Genomic DNA, 20,485 nt, shown 5'->3' with positions numbered 1-20,485 from the left:
TACACAGAAGGTCATGACATCAATCAAAAAGCAAAACAAAACCTATGGACAACTATAGAGGATTTCGACATGACGTCACAGGTCACGTGACGCCCCGGTGTCCGCCATTTTGAAGGTCAAGCTAGCTAATGTCAACAACATAGTAGCTGGTATGTTACTGTAGCAATGTTTACGTTCAGTCATTTGGATGACTGTTAAAACCTTTCAGTCTCAAGTTTTTCCTTTACTGTATTTACTAGTTTACTGAGCTAGCGCGCTCAGGCAGGCTGGGAGCGAGCGCGCTAGCTCGGGCAGGCTGGGAGCGAGCGCGCTAGCTCAGTAAACTAGTACATACAGTAAAGGAAAAACTTGAGGCTGAAAGGTTTTAACAGTCATCCAAATGACTGAACGTAAACAACATTGCTACAGTAACATACCAGCTACTATGTTGTTGATATTAGCTAGTGCTAACAGCTAGCTGCTAGTGCACTGCTACAACTACACCAACCTTAATAATACAGTTCTTGGTCATTGCCTGGTAACAGCAAATTTATAACGGGCCATGTCTCAACAGACTAAGAAGTTATTTCAATGACATTTAATAACATTTTGTTTATCCTGAGGACCGAAAGTAAATAAAAATGTGAACAAACCTTAGCTGTAATAAGATGGCGACCACCGGCTCCAGGGACGACCCGCTGATGTAGGCATGTTACCCAGCCTGACACAAAATATTTGTAGGCATCCAAACTCTTATACGCTTTCAGATCAATACCTGTGTATGGCGATGGGTTTTTAACGACATAGGTATACAGATCATGTGGGCCGAAGTCAGGTAAAGACGAGGGCTTCGTGTACTTCCGTACGTCAGTGAACAATCCTGGTGGAAGCAGGTAAACGTCGTTCTCTAAGCCTGCTAACCTCAATTTTTGCAAATACCTCTCCCTCTGCTCGCCCTGTAAATGCCCTACGTCGCTGGATAGTGAAGGTGTTTTCTGCATCTCGCTCCTTTTTCTTTTATGTTTTTTCCCTGGTATTTCCCCACACGCCTGACTGCAGGTCAGGAAGATCACCCGCGCTGCAAAGCCAGAAAAAGATAGCCTGGTAACGTGTACGGATCACGTACACCAGCATCATTGATTTTCTGGTGATATCGCTTCTTATTCGCGTCATCTAGGCCGGATAAAATACTCGACAATGAGACTTCGTCATGATCAACAGCGTATCGCTACCGGTAGTCGCCATATTTGTGACCGTCAAAATGGCGGCATAAATATTGTCGCTATGGAAACAATGACGTAGGCGGAAATCCTCTATACCTTCAATGATGAAAGAATTCAATGAATAAATACCACCATCAAATAAGTGTACTCATTTATAGGTCGTTCTGGGAGACTCTGCACTATTTGCAGTGCAGAATGGTTTTGAGCTGTGAGCTACCTGTGCTGTCCACTGGTGCTGAGACAGAGCGAGGCTTCCTGACAACTGTAGACAAATTCTCGGAAGAAGGAGGAGTTTTCCCTCCATCTGAACAAAAAAAAAAAAAATTTAAGAAAAATGCCAGCAAATGAATTCAATCCAAATTCATGTTAGTCTGTGTGTGTGTGTACCCGAGTCCGTAGAATCTGCAGGTCCTTGGCTGTAATCTTCATCTAACGGAGCGTGAAAATGGGGTCTGCGTGAGACACGGCTGGGGCTTCCCTCGGCGATCACGCTGTTGACTGCAGTCAGAGGCACAGCCTGCCTCTCCTACCAATACAAAGCACACAAATAACAGTGAATCACGTTTTATTTCCCGACGTTCAGATTTCATTTGAATGAAAAGCAAATGGGATTTATATAAGCCTTTATCATTATGTGCCACAAGACATGCTTATCTCAAAGTACAACCACACCAACCAACCACTGCGGTATATGAGGAAATTAATCTCAGTTTATACTACATCAGCAGAGGGCATGGTGATGGCCTGTGGAAAACAACCAAGCCCAATATGATGACATAGCGAAAAAGGTGTTTACAAGTAAATGAACAAGAAAGAAAAAAAAAAATAGGCCAGGAGTCATAAAGGACAAACCACTCCACCTGCTCCCATTGCCATGGGCTTTAATGGTTTCCTGAAATGATGAGGTGACTGACAAATTATGATTTGAGTCGCAGCTTAGATGGTGAGAGGAATGCCAGAGATTGATGGGCCAGAAGGCAGTAAAGCCAGTCTCCTTTAAATGAGGATTAAGGCCTTTGTTCATTCTCACTGCACTTTATAGCTGACCTCCAGTCAGGAGTGACGAAGACACCGGAATTAATTCAGCATGAAATAACGCTGAACAGATGTGGGCACGTGCATGCGTGTGATCAGGAGGGTGCGTGTATGGGTGGCTGCAACTGTGGGTGTGATTCTCAGTATGACTCTACAGCACATGTGTAGGTTTTAAGCCCATTGTGAGGAACAAACAGCTCCCCATCATGACAGGAATTTACTTCAGTACAAAACAGAAGTGCTAAAACAGACAGGTGTGCGTGTGCACGTTCTCTTACTGGATTAAAGAGTTCAGTGGTTAGTCCCAGGTAATTATGTAAGGCGAGGAAGGTCACTCTCTGCAGCCGAACCATGATTATCTGAAACATTCATATGCACAAACCACAGTTATGAGAACAAAGTCACAGATATGCTTCTGTTTGCTCAAGTCTCATTTCAGTACCTGTATCCCCTTTACCGAAAAAGAATCAGACAAGACACGTCTAGTTTCTTAAAAGGAACAGTCCACCGTATTTCCATAATGAAATATGCTCTTATCTGAATTGAGACAAGCTGCTCCGTACCTAGCCGAGCTTTGCGCGACCTCCCAGTCGGTCAGACGCGCTGTCACTCCTGTTAGCAATGTAGCTAGGCTCAGTATGGCCAATGGTATTTTTTGGGGCTGTAGTTAGATGCGACCAAACTCTTCCGCGTTTTTCCTGTTTACATAGGTTTATATGACCAGTGATATGAAACAAGTTCAGTTACACAAATTGAAACGTAGCGATTTTCTATGCTATGGAAAGTCCGCACTATAATGACAGGCGTACTAACACCTTCTGCGCGCTTCGGAAGCGCATTGATACCGAAGCGCGCAGAAGGTGTTAGTACGCCCGTCATCTAACTACATCTAACTACAGCCCCAAAAAAATACCGTTGGCCATACTGAGCCTAGCTACATTGCTAACAGGAGTGACAGCACATCTGACTGCATCCGACTGACTGGGAGGTCGCGCAAAGCTCGGATAGGTACGGAGCAGCTCGTCTCAATTCAGATAAGAGCATATTTCATTATGGAAATACCGTGGACTGTTCCTTTAAGTTTGCTTCTTTAGTATTATACTGGAGCTACTGTACCAGGAGAAACTTGTAAATGCATAAGTAAAGCTTTGTGGCAGCGGGGGCGTGGTCAAGCGTCGGTCTGTGACCGGAGGGCAGAGTCAGGGAAGGCAAGTGGCAGAAATCACTGCACCTGATGTTAATTAATGTGTTTGTGTGTCTTCCCCAGTGACCACGCCCTATTTAAGGAGAGAGCGCGAGAGCAGAGGGAGCTCTCTCCCCAACCAGACGACTAATGTGTGTGCGTGTGTCTGAGAGAGTGTACGCTGAAAAGTGTCACAATAAAATAAAAAAAAAAGGTTTTGTGAACTCAGTTCTGGCCTGCCGTCCTTCTGTGCTCCACCCACCCATACGAACCGTCACAGTGGTGCTGAAACCCGGGAGCGAGCACAGAAGGACGGCAGGCCAGAACTGAGTTCACAAAACTCTTTTTATTGTGACACTTTTCAGCGTACACTCTCCCAGACACATGCACACACATTAGTTGTCTGGTTGGGGAAAGAACTCCCTCTGCTCTCGCTTTCTCTCCTTAAATAGAGTGCAGTCACTGGGGAAGACACACAAAACACATTAACATCAGGTGCAGTGATTCTGCCACTTACCTCCCCTGACTCCGCAGACCACAGACCGACACTTGACCACGCCCCCGCTGCCACAAGCTTATACGTTAATCATGCAAACTTCAAGCCTGAAATCACACGAGTCAAAAGTAGTCACTGGGCCTCATTTATCAAACAAATTCGCTCATAAATCAACAGCAGAAACATTTACACAAGAAATTTGGTTTTCATAAAAATCCAGTTATGCCGCTTTTCCACTACAAACGCGGCTGAGTCGGGCTGAGCCGTGCGGTGCTGAGTCGAGCTGAGCGGGGCTGTTGGAGTTGCATTTCGACTACAACCGCGCTGAACCGTGCTGGCTGGAAGTGGGTGGACACATTGGGTGGAGTTAGCGAAAGTGGGTGGACGTTACGTGATGTCGTTAAGCAGCGCAAACAGTGACATCAGTGATCTTTTAAGCGGTAGTCTCACGACCCGAATAGTAAACAATAAACATGGAGGACATGGAGTCGTTAGTGTTGCTGGTCTTGGTGCTGTGGCTTGTTGTCACCGACAACGCCAACAGATACTGGCAAGAGCGTATAGATGAGGCGAGGCGCATAAGGCTTCATAATTCTCGTAATTCGTAATTCTTCTTCTTCCGGGTTTATGGTGTTTACAGATCCCAGCGTGCTCGCGGGGCGTGTGTGGGCATGTGAGGACACTCCTCCTCACCAATCAGTGCACAGGGGAGTGTCTGCTCACGCCCCCAGCCTCACTCGGCACGGTTTGGCTCGCTTCAGCCCCACTCCAAAACGGTGCGAGTTTTAGGGGCTAAGCAGGGCTGAAGCGAGCTGAGTCGTGCTGTTTTTTGGTAGTCGAAACGCGAGCCGTGTCGGGCTGAAGCGAGCTGAAGTGAGCTGAAAAAGGGTAGTGGAAAAGGGCCATTAGTTTGGTCAAATCCCCATATCCTACGAGAGCTCCTAAATTCATGTAGAAAAGTGACTCAAGGATGTAAAACTCGACTGATTAGCCATTATATTGTTTGATTGAAGGAAAGTACTAAAATTTTGCATACACGTTTAAAGAACGCATACAAAATGATGGAACGTTTTGTAAAAACGCCGTCATTTCAAAATCAACGACTTGAAAGAAAGCAATCCAAAACAAATACAAATAAGACGAGCCATTCAATTAGGACAAAAGAAACGGTGCCCTATAAAAACAAAGGGTTAGTGTGTATCTACGACAGCGGATGTGCTGCAAGTTAACACATGCCATGCTTATGAGGTGCTCGTTCCCTGTTTAGTTACATTCCCATTTCTCTGTGAACCATGGAACAAAGAGACATTCAGCGACGCTGTTTTACATACTGGCATTGGCTTTCTTGGTAAAACCTGATGGGTATGGGACACATCGGATGTGGATTAGACCGGGGATCACTATCACTATATGGACCTCATGAAATGCAATCAGGACTTTTTTCGTATACAATTCCTGAAGAGTAAATGTTTTCTAATCCCACTATCTGGTAGTCTGGCTAACGCGACTTCAAAACTCTGCGAGCATTTGGTCTGGCAAAGATATTAAGCCCAACCGTTTCCCAAAGTGCGTGGTTGACCCGCCTCCCTGAAATGCCTCAGTTTGCTACTGGTCGAAGCCAGAAAAGGCTGTGACAAAGCTTAAACCAATCACATCACTCTTTCCTCTGACATATGTGACGCGACGGGGCTAACTGGTAGATTAAACTCTTACCGAAGCCGGTCGGGAGCAAGGCGAAAACGTCCTTCCTTTCAATAAATACCTCCAGGGCTGCTCTTTGCTCCGTTTTCAATGAGAACTTGCTCCATGTTCGTAATGTTTCTAGTGAATGAAGCGCTTCCGGCATAGATTCTGTAAACAATCTATGGCTTCCGGTCGCAGTTCTACTACGTCACTGCCTTGAACACGCCTCTACCCAGGGCCGTTGGAAATGCTCAAAGTTGATTGGCTCCCGATTTTTCGGGAGCTTGGAAGAGCTGTAGATAGCTTGCCTGGCCAGACTAAGCTCGCAACAGGCCCTCGTGTTGCGTTACGCTTAGGATGGGCGGGCCCAGGCTAACTATCTGGCGTCACTTAGAAGAGGTCGGGTTGCTTTGTGAGTCTGGTTCCTTTCAGAGATTCTTCCTCGTGTCGTCTGAGTGGGCTTTTCCTTTTGCCTCTGTAACCTCTGGTTTACTCATTAGGGCTCGAAATATAAATCTGCGCCTGGATTTCTGTGAAGCTGCTTTGTGAATTGTCCGTTATTAAAAGCGTGAAACAAATAAAATGTAATTGAAGTGAATATTATATTAGGGCTCCATATAGAACAGAGTGTTAGTTTTAATATACTATATATTAAATACAATATAATGTCAAATACCTCTCCTGCTGGACTTTTCTCTCCCCATATTTTATTCTTTTTTAATATTTGTATATGTAAATACTTAATTTATCTAGAATTTTTTTTCTATTCTCTGTTTATCCTGTAATGATGCTGCTGGAATTTTAATTTCCCTGAGGGAACCCTCCCAAAGGGATCAATAAAGTTCTATCTAATCAGATTTGGGTCTATACCTGTATAACTCTCACTAGTGTTTCGGGATATTTCTCAAACACAGACTCGAAGGCAGAGGCAGGCAGGCGGAGGATGGTGGAGCGTGCTGCTGCTCGAGCAGACACAGTCTTATACGGAGCAGGATAACCCTACGGAACACAATCGGGAAAAGAGGAGAATGAAAAAGTGTAAGAAAGGAATTAACTTTTGCGGTCTGGCACTAGATGAAGGGCAAAGAATACAGAGACTCACCGTGATGATGTCTAGAATGCTGAGCAGGCTGTGAACACTGTCTCCGGGCAGCACGTCCTTCACTACTGGCTCTGTGCCATCCTAAGATTCATATTCACATAGTTACGCAAACATAAAGAAGATAAAAGAATCACTGTTTACCGGTATTGGCGTTTGTATGGAACAATGATAAAAAGATGCGCTATTCAGAATTTTTTTCTTTCCACTTTTATTTGGATGTATCCAGACAGCAACTTAATACCAAAAGTTATACAGCTGCTGATTTTCTGAACACATTTTTTCACGCGTGTCCCTTTTCAATAGAATCTTATACATTTCATGTGTTTTGAAGCAAAAATAACAAAATTCTGGAAATAAGCATGAAATATTGAAGTCAACGTGCGACATGTTCCCTGGTGTTTGCCCTTACGTTTTCATGGATACACAGCTCCAGTCTCCCATCCTGGACCACATAAATGCTGTCATCATCATCTCCTGGCTTGAACAGTCCCTCCCCCTCCTGCAGCTCAATAAACACCATGTGTCGACACAGCTCCAGGAACAGAGGTTTCTCAAAGTGACCCAGCACTCTGACACACACACACACACACACAAAGTTCTCACAGTTAAACTACGTGCTCAGCATCTTCAAGTGGGTAGAGGTCACATGATCTACAAGAAAGCAAAGTTCTTTGAAGAAAGCAGATGATAAAAATAGCAAACTGCACTAGTCGTTTTAGACCTCCATCAGATGTCCCGGCGAACTGTTTTTCCACTTAAAGATAACTTGTATGGTTGTAGTGATAACAGTGTAAGGGACTGCTTCATCAGGTTTAACAGGGAAGAAGTGTTTGGTTCAGCGTTGTTCCTTTGATCTGGCAATTTGGCTGAAAACAAAATTAAATTCAACTGAAAGCTAGAAGGGCGCACGGTAGAGTGTATACCTCCGCCAAGCCACATGTTATCAACATCAAAATCATGGTGCTGTCTCATTGCTTACACTACCGTTCAAAAGTTTGGGGTCACTTTGAAATGTCCCTTATTTTTGAAAGAAAAGCACTGTTCTTTTCAATGAAGATCACTTTAAACTAATCAGAAATCCACTCTATACATTGCTAATGTGGTAAATGACTATTCTAGCTGCAAATGTCTGGTTTTTGGTGCAATATCTCCATAGGTGTATAGAGGCCCATTTCCAGCAACTCTCACTCCAGTGTTCTAATGGTACAATGTGTTTGTTCATTGCCTCAGAAGGCTAATGGATGATTAGAAAACCCTTGTACAATCACGTTAGCACAGCTGAAAACAGTTGAGCTCTTTAGAGAAGCTATAAAACTGACCTTCCTTTGAGCAGATTGAGTTTCTGGAGCATCACATTTGTGGGGTCGATTAAATGCTCAAAATGGCCCGAAAAATGCCTTGACTATATTTTCTATTCATTTTACAACTTATGGTGGTAAATAAAAGTGTGACTTTTCATGGAAAACACAAAATTGTCTGGGTGACCCCAAACTTTTGAACGGTAGTGTATGTAACACAGGATAATACTAAAACTGTACACAAAATTCCATCCAAAAAATTATTCACTATATTGGGGACAGATTAAATTTTTTTTTTTTTTTAATCCTTGATCCACATTTGCATCGTAACCTAATCAACTACTCCTTGGCCCATGACCCACCTTTCCTTGAAATTTTAATCAAAATCCATTCACTACTTTTTGAGTTACATTGGGAACAAACAAAATATACTGTAGGTACCCTATGGGTCCATGTGGCTACTGCTTATAACCAATTAGTTATAAGCAGTAGTCATCAGATTTTCACACGAGTCCTAAAAGTAGATAAAGAGAACCCAGTTAAAGAAACAAGACAAAAATATTACCCTTGGTCATTTATTTGTTGAGGAAAATAATCCAATATTACATATCTGTGAGTGGCAAAAGTATGCAAACCTCTAGGATTAGCAATTAATTTGAAGGTGAAATTAGAGTCAGGTGTTTTCAGTCAATGAGATGACAAATCAGGTGTGAGTGGGCACCCTGTTTTATTTAAAGAACAGGGATCTATCAAAGTCTGATCTTCACAACACGTTTGTGGAAGTGTATCATGGCACAAACAAAGGAGATTTCTGAGGACCTCAGAAAAAGCGTTGTTGATGCTCATCAGGCTGGAAAAGGTTACAAAACCATCTCTAAAGAGTTTGGACTCCACCAATCCACAGTCAGACAGATTGTGTACAAATGGAGGAAATTCAAGACCATTGTTACCCTCCCCAGGAGTGGTGGACCAACAAAGATCACTCCAAGAGCAAGGCGTGTAATAGTTGGCGAGGTCACAAAGGACCCCAGGGTAACTTCTAAGCAACTGAAGGCCTCTGTCACATTGGCTAATGTTAATGTTCATGAGTCCACCATCAGGAGAACACTGAACAACAAATGGTGTGCATAGCAGGGTTGCAAGGAGAAAGCCACTGCTCTCCAAAAAGAACATTGCTGCTTGCCTGCAGTTTGCTAAACATCATGTGGACAAGCCAGAAGGCTATTGGAAAAATGTTTTGTGGATGGATGAGACCAAAATAGAACTTTTTGGTTTAAATGAGAAACATTATGTTTGGAGAAAGGAAAACACTGCGTTCCAGCATAAGAACCTTATCCCATCTGTGAAACATGCTGGTGGTAGTATCATGGTTTGGGCCTGTTTTGCTGCATCTGGGCCAGGACGGCTTGCCATCATTGATGGAACAATGAATTCTGAATTATACCAGCAAATTCTGAATTATACCAGCGAATTCTAAAGGAAAATATCAGGACATCTGTCCATGAACTGAATCTCAAGAGAAGGTGGGTCATGCAGCAAGACAACGACCCTAAGCACACAAGTCGTTCTACCAAAGAATGGGTTAAAGAAGAACAAAGTTAATGTTTTGGAATGGCCAAGTCAAAGCCCTGACCTTAATCCAATGGAAATGTTGTGGAAGGACCTGAAGCGAGCAGTTCATGTGAGGAAAGTAGTGGTTAGCACGGTCGCATGGTGTAGTGGTTAGCACAGTCACCTCACAGCAAGAAGGTTCCGGGTTCAAACCCAGCGGCTGGAGAGGGCCTTTGTGTGGAGTTTGCATGTTCTCCCCGTGTCTGCGTGGGTTTCCTCCAGGTGCTCCGGTTCCCCCACAATCCAAAGACATGCAGTTAGGTTGATGTGGGGGGGCCTTGGGCTGAGGTGCCCTTGAACAAGGTACCTAACCCCTGACTGCTCCCCGGGTGCTTTGGTGTGGCTGCTCACTGCTCTGGGTGTGCGTGCACACACGTGTTCACTGCTTTAGATGGGTTAAATGCAGAGGATGAATTTCACTGTGCTTGAAGTGCGCATGTGACGAATAATTTAAAAAAAAAAAAAACCAAACCCACCAACATCCCAGAGTTGAAGCTGTTCTGTACGGGGGAATGGGCTAAAATTCCTCCAAGCCGGTGTGCAGGACTGATCAACAGTTACCGGAAACGTTTAGTTGCAGTTATTGCTGTACAAGGGGGTCACACCAGATACTGAAAGCAAAGGTTCACATACTTTTGCCACTCACAGATATGTAAATATTGGATCATTTCCCTCAATAAATAAATGACCAAGTATAATATTTTTGTCTCATTTGTTTAACTGGGTTCTCTTTATCTACTTTTAGGACTTGTGAAAATCTGATGTTTTAGTTATATTTATGCAGAAATATAGACAATTCTAAAGGGTTCACAAACTTTCAAGCACCACTGTGTGTGTGTGTGTGTGTGTGTGTGTGTGTGTATTTTTTTTTTACTCTGAGACAGTAGCCACAAAAATAAAAAAGTGCAATCCAAAAATGAACAATCACAGAAGTAAAATATACCAAGTGTCTGTACTAGAGCCCTGCACTCCCACGGGACCCGACGCAAAGCAGTGCGGCGCGGGACAAATTTTGAAAGCTCATTGCGGGCGCGGGAGGGAGGGGGAGTGCACAATGCAGGAGCGGGCGGGAGAGGTGATAAGCTGCAGTCCCGCTAACTAAAAACGTGTTTAAAATAAAATTTATAAATTATTAATTTATGTCTATCATATATAATTTGTACTGGATATTTTATTTGGCATGAATAAAACCATTTTAAGATGCCTAAATTTGCGGATGTGGTCTAATCTCGCGTACGTTTCCGATTCCTTTCCGCTCTTCCGTGTTTGAGATCATGGCAGAAGAGCAGAGCTCCTCTAGTGAAGCTCACAGTGCTTCAGAAGTAAGCGCTGCTTTAAAAAGAGGTACATTGCTTGAAACGCACCCCTGAACGTGAGCTGTAGATATTTATGTAGGGGGCGGGGCACCATCACGCTGTGTCTATATTAATTTCTTATAGGTCTACTTGTATTTCCTAAAATGTAAATGTGAGGAGTGACATAAGCTATGTGCAATGTACAATATTCTTACTATCCACTGTAGATTTTGGTAGGTGTGTTGGGTATCTCTGTAAAGCCTCAGCTGCGCATGCCACCTGGCAACGCGCACCCTCGCTACGTGCGCTAGGTGAAGGATCGGTCAGTGGCGAGCTCAGCTAAGCTCAGCATGTTTAATTCCCCAAGCCAATGACAAGAACTTTCGTGAGAAATAACGCGAACGTCTGCATCATGCGGGATTTGCGGGCGGGAGCGGGACAAAATATGGCAGGCGCGGGCGGGAGCGGGACTGAAAATTCTGTCCCGCGCAGACCTCTAGTCTGTACTTTATATTATTCTACTCTTACCACTTAGTTTTCGAAACTGAAACGTCTGAACCGAGGTGGACATACACATGCTGTCGCCATGACCGAAACTCTTATTTCCCAGAAATGGCCTGGCACGCGAGTTCAGTGGTCTCATTCCTCTTTTCGACAACTTCCTGTAATAACTCGAAAGAGCATCACATCTACACCACATGTGGGACCACTGGCTGAAGGAGGCGAGGAAAGGGGGACAACCTGGAGTATATTTTAAAATAGGAACGCACTTTCCCTCGGTAATAAGCATAAACATGTCTGAAAGCGATTTCTTTCGTCTAGTCCATTTATTTCGAATGGTGAACCAAATTGTATACACCTCACCGGTCATTTTAATAGGAGCACCTGTGTGCCATGCGTGATTGTTACACTCGTTCTTACATTCTCAACACGATGACATAGTGGCTACAGTCTCTATGAGGCAGTAGCCACAACAAACAAACCCGAGGCGAAAACACAACCTCCTCCGACAAAGTTAGTGGGGGTGAATATGAATACTGAGACTGGTATAAAGTTATCAATACACTAAAAAGCATAATAGTTTTTAGTACATTTTTACAGGTTGAGAAATACATTGTAAAACAGCACAATGTACACAACATGCTTGTTAAAATGTTTGCTATGGGTAAATAGCAAAGACCTCAACAGTGGACCAGGCGGAAGATGGCAACAGGGAGACGTACCACAACGGCTGAGAAGGTGGATGAAGGCTGCAACAGAGGGTGACCTCCAGTTGTCTTGGACTCCATGCCACTGGATCCAGGCCTCTCTCTGCCAAGGACCATGTGGTGGCTGCAGGCGCATCAGTCTCCCCACGTTAAAAGATGCCACGCGCAGGCGTCCTCCCGAAAGGAAACCCATTCCATTTCACATCCTGGATACAAAGCCCTGTGGCAATCGGGAAGTGGTGACGGGGGCAGGATTGTGTAGTCTGGCAGCCCCTAGCCACAACCCGGCACACAGGCAGTGGATACAAGAAGATCGCTAAGCTCTTGGATGAGGCAGAAAGAGCTTTTCAGTAGCTGCACCCATGACTGAGCAGCCCTTTTTAGGATCCGCTCTGCTCACCCCAAGAAGGGAGAGGGTTAGAAAAGGTACCCTAAACATAGCCTGCCTCTTATTACCCTGTCTGGACTACCGCATCCAGAGGGGTCACCACCATGCGGTCAGAAACACAAATTTCATTTTGGAACCTGGAATGTGCGAACCCTCAGACAACCAAGCCAGTGATCGGCCCGAGAGACAAACAGCCATCATCTCCAGGGAACTAAAAAGATTCCGAATTGACATCGCAGCTCTCTCTGAAACCCGCCTGGCTGATGAAGGGCAGCTGAAGGAGGAAAAAGGGGGCTATACTTTCTTCTGGAAAGGGAAGCCTGTTGATGAGTCGCAAATCCATGGTGTGGGTTTTGCCATTAAGAACAACCTCGTCAACCAGCTCCATGAACTTCCTGTAGGCATCAGCGAGCGCTTAATGACTTTACGCCTGATGCTTTCTAGCACTCAGATGGCCACTGTTATTAGCGCTTACGCCCCAACACTCAATGTGCAGCAGGATGTAAAGGAGGCCTTCTATGCTGACCTGGACACAATTCTATCCAAAGTCCCCAAGGAAGACAAACTAATCCTTCTTGGAGACTTTAATGCCAGAGTCGGGCAAAACCACGATCTATGGAGAGGCACGCTGGGGAGAGAAGGGGTTGGAAACACTAACTCCAATGGCTTAATGCTGTTAACCAAGTGCTCCGAATATGACCTGGTCATCACCAACACCCTTTTTCGTCAAAAGAACAAGTTCAAAACATCTTGGATGCATCCCCGCTCAAAATGCTGGCATCTCATCAACTATGTCATTGTCCGCTCCCAGGACCGTCGAGATGTACTCAGCACGAAAGCAATGACCAGTGCTGATGAATGCTGGACTGACCACCGCCTCATTTGCTCCACCATGTCTATCCGTCTGATGCGGAAAAGGAGGCACCAAAAAGGACAGCCTCGACGAAGGTTCAACATCGAGCGACTGGGAGAAACAGCCCATCAACAACAGCTGCAGGCAGCCATGAGTGCAGACTTGCCAGATCAGTACCCCATGGATATTGAAAAACATTGGGATACCCTCTCTTCCACCATCATGAAATCCTGCAAAACCATCCTTGGTCAGAAGACGCAGAAACATCAAGACTGGTATGATGAGAATGACACCGAAATCCAGCGGCTTATCAACATCAAGTGGAAAACTTTCATCACCTGGCAGAATGACATCAACTGCAATGTTAAAAGAGAAGCCCATGCTAAAGCGAAAGCAGCTGTTCAATCAAGGGTTAGGGCACTCAAGAACCAGTGGTGGACACAAAAAGCCCTGGAAATCCAACAACTTGCTGACTCTGGAGACACCAGAGGCTTTTTCGAAGCCACAAGAGCAGTATATGGACCTAGCCATCGTTGCCTGACCCCCCTTCGCTCTAAGGATGGGCTCTCCCTGATGAAGGATAAAGAGGCTATAACACATAGGTGGAAGGAGCACTATGAAGAGCTTCTGAACAGGGACACTACCCCTGACTTTGAGGCCCTGGACCAACTCCCTCAACTGCCCATCATTGAAAGTATGGGAGAACTACCCAGTTTGGGAGAGGTACAGGACGCCATCAGGAAGATGAAAAACAACAAGGCTCCTGGGCCTGATGGTATCCCAGCTGAGGTTCTGAAAGAAGGCGGGCCTGTCCTTCTTGAACACATCCACACCCTGCTTGTCAAAATATGGGAAAAAGAGGAAATACCCGCACAGTTGAGGGATGCCTTAGTCATCTCCCTCTTCAAGAAGGGTGACAAGGCAGAATGTGGGAACTATCGAGGCATTTCCCTCCTTTCCACCGTAGGGAAGGCATTAGCCAGGGTGTTGGCCAACAGACTCGCCCCCCTGTCAGAAAGAACTCTTCCTGAGTCACAGAGCGGATTCCGTCCAAACAGAGGCACCATGGATATGATCTTTGTTGCTCGTCAGCTGCAAGAAAAGTGCCGAGAACAGAATCAACCTCTATACATGGCCTTCATAGACCTCACTAAAGCCTTTGATTCTGTTAACCGCCAAGCTCTATGGCTGCCCTGATAAGTACATCTGAGTCTTGAGGCTGCTACATGACAACATGTCTGCCACTGTATTGACTGGCTTTGGAGATGAAACCGAACTATTCCGGGTTGACACAGGAGTTAAACAGGGATGTGTTATTGCACCATCACTGTTCTCCATCTTCATTGCCTGCATCCTCCATCTTACAGGGAACCAGCTGCCACAGGGAGTCAAAATTATGTACAGGACTGACGGACTTCTAAACATCAACAGTTTCAGGGCCAAAGGTCAAACCACCACCGTATCCATCACAGAGCTGCAGTATGCAGATGATAATGCTATTGTAGCCCTCTCAGAAGAGGACCTACAGTGCACCTTGACTGCTTTTGCTAAAGCATACAAACAGCTTGGTCTGGCCATAAACATCAAAAAGACTCAAATCCTCTACCAGCCACCACCTGACAGCATCACTCCCCCAAACATCTTTATTGAAAACACCAGGTTGGAACATGTGGACCACTTCCCATATCTTGGCAGTCTTCTGTCATCTAAAGCCACCATTGATGAAGAGATACACCACCACCTTAGTTGCACCAGTGCGGCATACTCAAGACTAAAGAAAAGGGTGTTTGAAAACCGTGATCTCCAGTCAAAGACCAAAATCCTAGTCTACAAAGCGGTACTGCTCCCCACTCTCCTGTATGGGTCAGAAGCCTGGACCACATATAGTAGGCACCTGAGAGCACTCGAAGCCTTCCATCAAAGATACCTCCGGAGAATCCTCAGGATAACCTGGGAGGATCGCCGAACAAATACCAGCGTCCTGGAGGAGGCTGGCATCCCTACCATCACAGCCATCATCGCACAACACCAGCTCAGATGGACTGGCCATGTCATCTGAATGCAAGACTATCGGCTACCCAAACAAGTCCTGTACTCACAGCTTGTCCAAGGGAAACGTGCTCCAGGAGGCCAAAAGAAAAGGTATAAAGACAACATCAGGAAGTGCCATATACCCCTTAACACCTGGGAGACTACAGTGAAGAACAGGCCTGCCTGGAGACGAGCAGTTCGAGAGGGGGCTGCACAATACAACAAGGATATCCACAGTGCTGCAGAGCAGAAGCGCAAACGGAAGAAAGGGATCACCTCCACCAATAAGGTTCCACCAAAACCCGTAACTACCCCTACCCACCCATGCCCACATTGCCCCAAAGTATGTGGGTCCAGGATTGGCCTCTTTGCCCATCTGAAGACCCATAAGGACCATGAAGGAGGACAGACATACTCGATCACGAGTGTCCGCCGATGATGATGATGATGTGAGATCACCACTCGTTGCCTGTACAGTGTTAGACATTCAGAATAGCTCTACTAGCTCATGTTCCAGAATCATAAGTTTATGTTGGTCCCAACTGTAAGCAGATACCAAAATAAATTCAATTAGACCATTTGTTCCTGGACTGAGAGCCAACAGAAAAAATTATATATATATATTTTTGTTTTCTGGTGCAGTAAAAAAGGCTCCAGCAAACATTTCACCTCATTTCTTTGCTAATTAGGGAGGTTCATCAAGTTGCCCCAAGAAATGCGTGCTACAAAACAATAATAATAATAAAAAATCTGTCTAACCAGTCAGAATTACCAACCTGACATTCTTAAGCATGTAAAGCACTTCAGAGGGCAAGTTGGAGTTCTGCACATCAAACTCTGTAAGATCTGCCTCCAGCAGAGAGGGAGGAGGCTCCTTGGGCTGCAGGGTTGGGGGCTCCTTCTTTATCCGCAATATCCTGCAAGCCAACACCCAGAAGCATATCAAAACTTTGTCTTGGTTCATAGTTTTGCGCTTTCTACTTGACGAGACTTATCACAGTTAAAGACACTGTTGCCAAATACTAGACAATGAGATAGATTTGAGTCTTTAAAAGGAATACCGTCCCGCGATGCTCAAGACTTTAATTCTTTTCCGAGGGCGATGTTTAGACACTGAAGTAGACAAGGGTGTTGAGGACAGAGTCTGGACCTGAAAGGAAGCAAAGGAAAAATAAATAAATAAATAAATAAATAAATATACAGAGCGCTCTATGAGAAGTGTGGAAATGTTCATCTTCCTTAAAATGGCACGATATACAGTGCCATCTAGTTGATAGGTTAAAGTTTTGGCTCCACAACGGGAAAAAAACGTAGTCGGGAAATATGCTTTTCAATGACTCAAAGTGAGATCATTGAGGACGAGTTGGGTTTGAGATACAGAACGAGAAGTGAGCTTGAGCTGTTCGAAGACTTGAAAACTTGACTGAGAATCAGGCACATATAATCTCACAATAGGATGAGGGACTAACCTTTCTCATGATCTTTCTTCCATAGAAAAGAACTTTGTCTCTTTTCCTGAAGCGGTACCGGGGCGTACCTGTCTGCTGGTCTGCAAAATACACAGCACAGCCCATTTACATTGGGGGGGGGGGGGGACTGTCAATCTCAGTCCTATTTACACTACACCACCATTGTTGTATTCATGATTCTGATTAAATATCTACACCAGTGTCTCTAACAGTAATTCCAGTCACAGGTTTATACTAATGCACTTAAGTTATCGTTTCCCTGAATCACTGTGAAAACGCTTTGTCAGTACGTTTTTTTGCCACACAACGGAGGACTTTGCACGTTCCAGTTTCTCAATAACACATGCTGTTTTGTCTTTTTTTTTTTCTTGTGAAATTGAAGACAGAGAAAGAAAAGAAAGTCAGTCAGTCTTGGGCGAAAGCAAGCCTCTGCAGCTGTTATACCAAGTGATATCAGGAACTAACTGGTCTTGCAGGTGTTTCACAACATGAAGTGGGACTATAAATGAACAAAAATGTACAGTATGATGTGTTGTTCTTTAACTAATAAAAATATGTAATCATTGGCAAAATCCTCTGGAACTGGGGGGGGGGGGGGGGGGGGGGGGGGGGAACGACACTTTGTGCTCTTAACTTTGGGGTGGTAATGCATCACACCACCACATTGTTGATTATTTTCCTATAACAGCACACCCGTTAGTAGGGCTGTAACGATACACCCAACTCACGATTCGATTCGTATCGCGATTTTTGACCCACGATTCGATACGCCCACGATTTTTTATTTTTTTTTTAAGTAGTAAATTTGACTTATTAACATTTACTTACTTACATTAACTATTTAATAACAAATAATTCAGACCACTGCAGAGAATGAGTAATATGTATGCAAAAATGAACAAATGTATATCCAAAGATTGTTTTATTTCTCAAAATAATACTGTTGAGCCGGAAGCTCTGGTTTTTTCGGTTCTGAAAAAGTCATTTTTCCAAATCGTGTAAATCCATTAAGATTTTTTTTTGGGGGGAGTGGCTCTCTCACTGTCTCACTCTCATAGGGCCAATGATTTTCTGTGATCGCGGAAAACAGATGGAAATTACGGAATTTTTATAGTGAAACATTGCTCGCGTGTCAAAATGTAACTGCCGCAGAAGGCTTCTGCCCAAGCAGACGTGCCTTCAGTGTTGCCAGATATTGCTAACGTTTTCCACCCCAAAATATCTTCAAAACCAGCCAAAAAGCACCTAAACCCGCCCAATCTGGCAACACTGCATGCCTTTCCGGTCAAGTGATTGTGATTGGCTTGTGGCACACCTAGCCAGCCAATGAGCTGCTTGTTTTCAGATTCGCTCCCCGCGTCGCAACCAGAATGGCGACCGCTTAAAAGAAATGAATGCTCTGCCAGTGGCGAGTGTGGACGTTGCGTGACTCGCAGAAGATTGTCGCAGGTCGGCGAAAAAACGACTTACTAATAGATATAAAAAAATAAAAGTAATTTAAGTAAGTTTAAAATGTAATTTAAATAAAAAGTAAAAGTATTCATAAATTGAAGTTTGGAAGCGCCTCTGTTTTTGGGCTGAGGAGAAGTTTGAAAGGGTGTACCGTGATTCTGCCTTCTTGTATCGCGATACGGATCGTGGCTCTGCGTATCGCGATTTCGATTTGCATATCGTTACAGCCCTACCCGTTAGTGTTTTATTCATTACTGGGGTCAGCACAATAACAAGTGGCTAATAGAGGGCACACATGGTATGATAGGAACTCCATTTAGGTCAGAATTGTATAGTAATAAGTGGTAAAAGTTAGACAGTAGTATAGGGATCAAGGTTAGGAAGATTTAAACTTACTCGCTAACTTGTATCTGCGGTAGAGGAAGAGCACAGAGATGCCTATAAGGCACACAGCCACCACAGCCCCTATCAACATGCCTGTCAACTGCAACACAGAGAAACAATACACATGATGTACAATCTAGTTAACGTCACATATACTCTAGGAGAAGGATTCATGGTGTAGTAACAGCATTTGTTTCTCAAATTCTACATTCAACTTCTAAAATGGAGTGGATAATCGCAGGTTTTGAGGGACTCTTTGTGAAGTACCATTGTGGTCTGCAGCCTCTCCTCCATAAACTGCTGCAAACGGGCACGAATGTCAATTCCAGCTGCCATAACCTGAAGCAAAACATAATGCATAAATCGTGATTATAAGGTTCTATCTGGTCCTCCACGATGAATGTAGGGGGCATGAAACATTAGTGGTCTTGTTCTACTTGCACTCTGACAGACAGGAAGCCTCAGTATGGTAACCTGGAAGACTAACTTTACATGTTCTCGAAAACAGGTACAGCACAGGTCGCTGGTTTTACAGTGTAGAAATATTCTGGCACATGAGAAAGTCTGCAGTGCCGTGGAAAGCTAATACCATAGCTAATTAGCATTAAATATTACTGACAATGTGCTTTCTGGTGTAATCACTGATAGAAGGTCAGCTAGTAGACGTGTAAAGGCCAATTTATGCTGACAACGCAGTCCTCGCAGACGGTGTCTGCGTAGCCCCCCCACCTTCGCAGACGCTCTGCGCGCACCTCCCAAAAATTGTGACCACCGCAGAAGCCTCGCAGACAGCGTCGCAGACAAGAGGGCTCTGATTGGTCCACTCCAGGTTCACTCTACATGCACTTTCGCTTCCCTACTTTCCCGGTTTGTTTTGTTTTCACGACCGCCATTTTTAAAAACACGAACGAAGATGGAGCAGCACGAAGAGCGGTTGATCAAGGAAGTACGTACGTCTATACGACTCCAGTTCTAGTCATTATAAGTAACCGGAGGATAAACACTCCACTAACCACACCCACCAACTACTCCTAGCGACTTCGCGCCCCCTTGCGTTGTGGCGGTGAATAACATCGCACACGCCTATTACTCCCCGCTCAACGATAAATTACAACTGTCTGCGAAAAGCTGTCTGCGAAAGCCTCGTCACAAGAGCATGCAGAGGCCCTAAGACGTGTTTGTGGTGTTGCACAGAAACATCTAAACAGAAAAAAAAAAAAAAAAAAGTGTCAATGATCACAATTCCGAAAGCATTTAATCTTAGAGAATAATACAATTCTACCTGTATCTGGTCACTTTTCAAAAAAAAAAAAAAAATTACTTTTTACCTATCTTAGAATGCCGATGATGCAAATTTGAAGTAAGCTCGGCATGCAGAATTTGCTGTGTACTGAAATTTCAGTACTTTAGAGTTTTTCAAAACTTTGATGTCCCATATTTCAGAGTGGCTCTCCATCCAGACAGAACGTTAGAGGAGTAAGGTCATGAAATGTGCCCAGTCTGACTCCAATCTTTCACATTTCAAAGCACTGGAGGTGTCTTTGAAGCCAAACAAAAGTGCCTTAGAGGAAATTAATCTTCCTCAAACCAGCTACCATTTGCCTCAGGCAGTTTCCTTCCTGATTTTCTTCTTGAGGCCTAGACTCAAGTCCGCTTTCAAGAGAGAGAGAGCTTCTTGCATGTCTAAAATAGACACACAATAAACAACGGACATTTGTTTGAATAGACACCATGAACTAACATGGACATACACTGAGCTGGCAGCCTAATAGGTACACCGAGCTTATATCTACAT

The 20,485-nt window shown here is 44.4% G+C and overlaps 1 protein-coding gene across 1 annotated transcript in view; it reads right to left on the bottom strand.

Annotated features, from left to right (window-relative positions):
* The window catches only part of pnpla7a (patatin-like phospholipase domain containing 7a), an 82,885-nt gene that overhangs the window by 42,365 nt on the left and 20,035 nt on the right, over nucleotides 1–20,485 (bottom strand). The window contains exons 4-14 of the mRNA XM_060935564.1: nucleotides 18,958–19,029; nucleotides 18,703–18,790; nucleotides 16,855–16,934; nucleotides 16,447–16,535; nucleotides 16,162–16,302; nucleotides 7,111–7,270; nucleotides 6,702–6,782; nucleotides 6,470–6,598; nucleotides 2,516–2,596; nucleotides 1,590–1,728; nucleotides 1,420–1,506 (exon numbers count right to left, since the gene is read on the bottom strand). Of these exons, the coding sequence (XP_060791547.1) occupies nucleotides 1,420–1,506; nucleotides 1,590–1,728; nucleotides 2,516–2,596; nucleotides 6,470–6,598; nucleotides 6,702–6,782; nucleotides 7,111–7,270; nucleotides 16,162–16,302; nucleotides 16,447–16,535; nucleotides 16,855–16,934; nucleotides 18,703–18,790; nucleotides 18,958–19,029 (1,147 nt within the window). The remainder of the gene's footprint in view (nucleotides 1–1,419; nucleotides 1,507–1,589; nucleotides 1,729–2,515; nucleotides 2,597–6,469; nucleotides 6,599–6,701; nucleotides 6,783–7,110; nucleotides 7,271–16,161; nucleotides 16,303–16,446; nucleotides 16,536–16,854; nucleotides 16,935–18,702; nucleotides 18,791–18,957; nucleotides 19,030–20,485) is intronic.

Source organism: Neoarius graeffei, chromosome 12 (assembly GCF_027579695.1).
Source record: "Neoarius graeffei isolate fNeoGra1 chromosome 12, fNeoGra1.pri, whole genome shotgun sequence".
Classification (NCBI taxonomy): Eukaryota; Metazoa; Chordata; class Actinopteri; order Siluriformes; family Ariidae; genus Neoarius; species Neoarius graeffei.
Note: the sequence above shows the minus strand (reverse complement) of the source record. Positions and strands in the feature narration are given on the sequence as shown.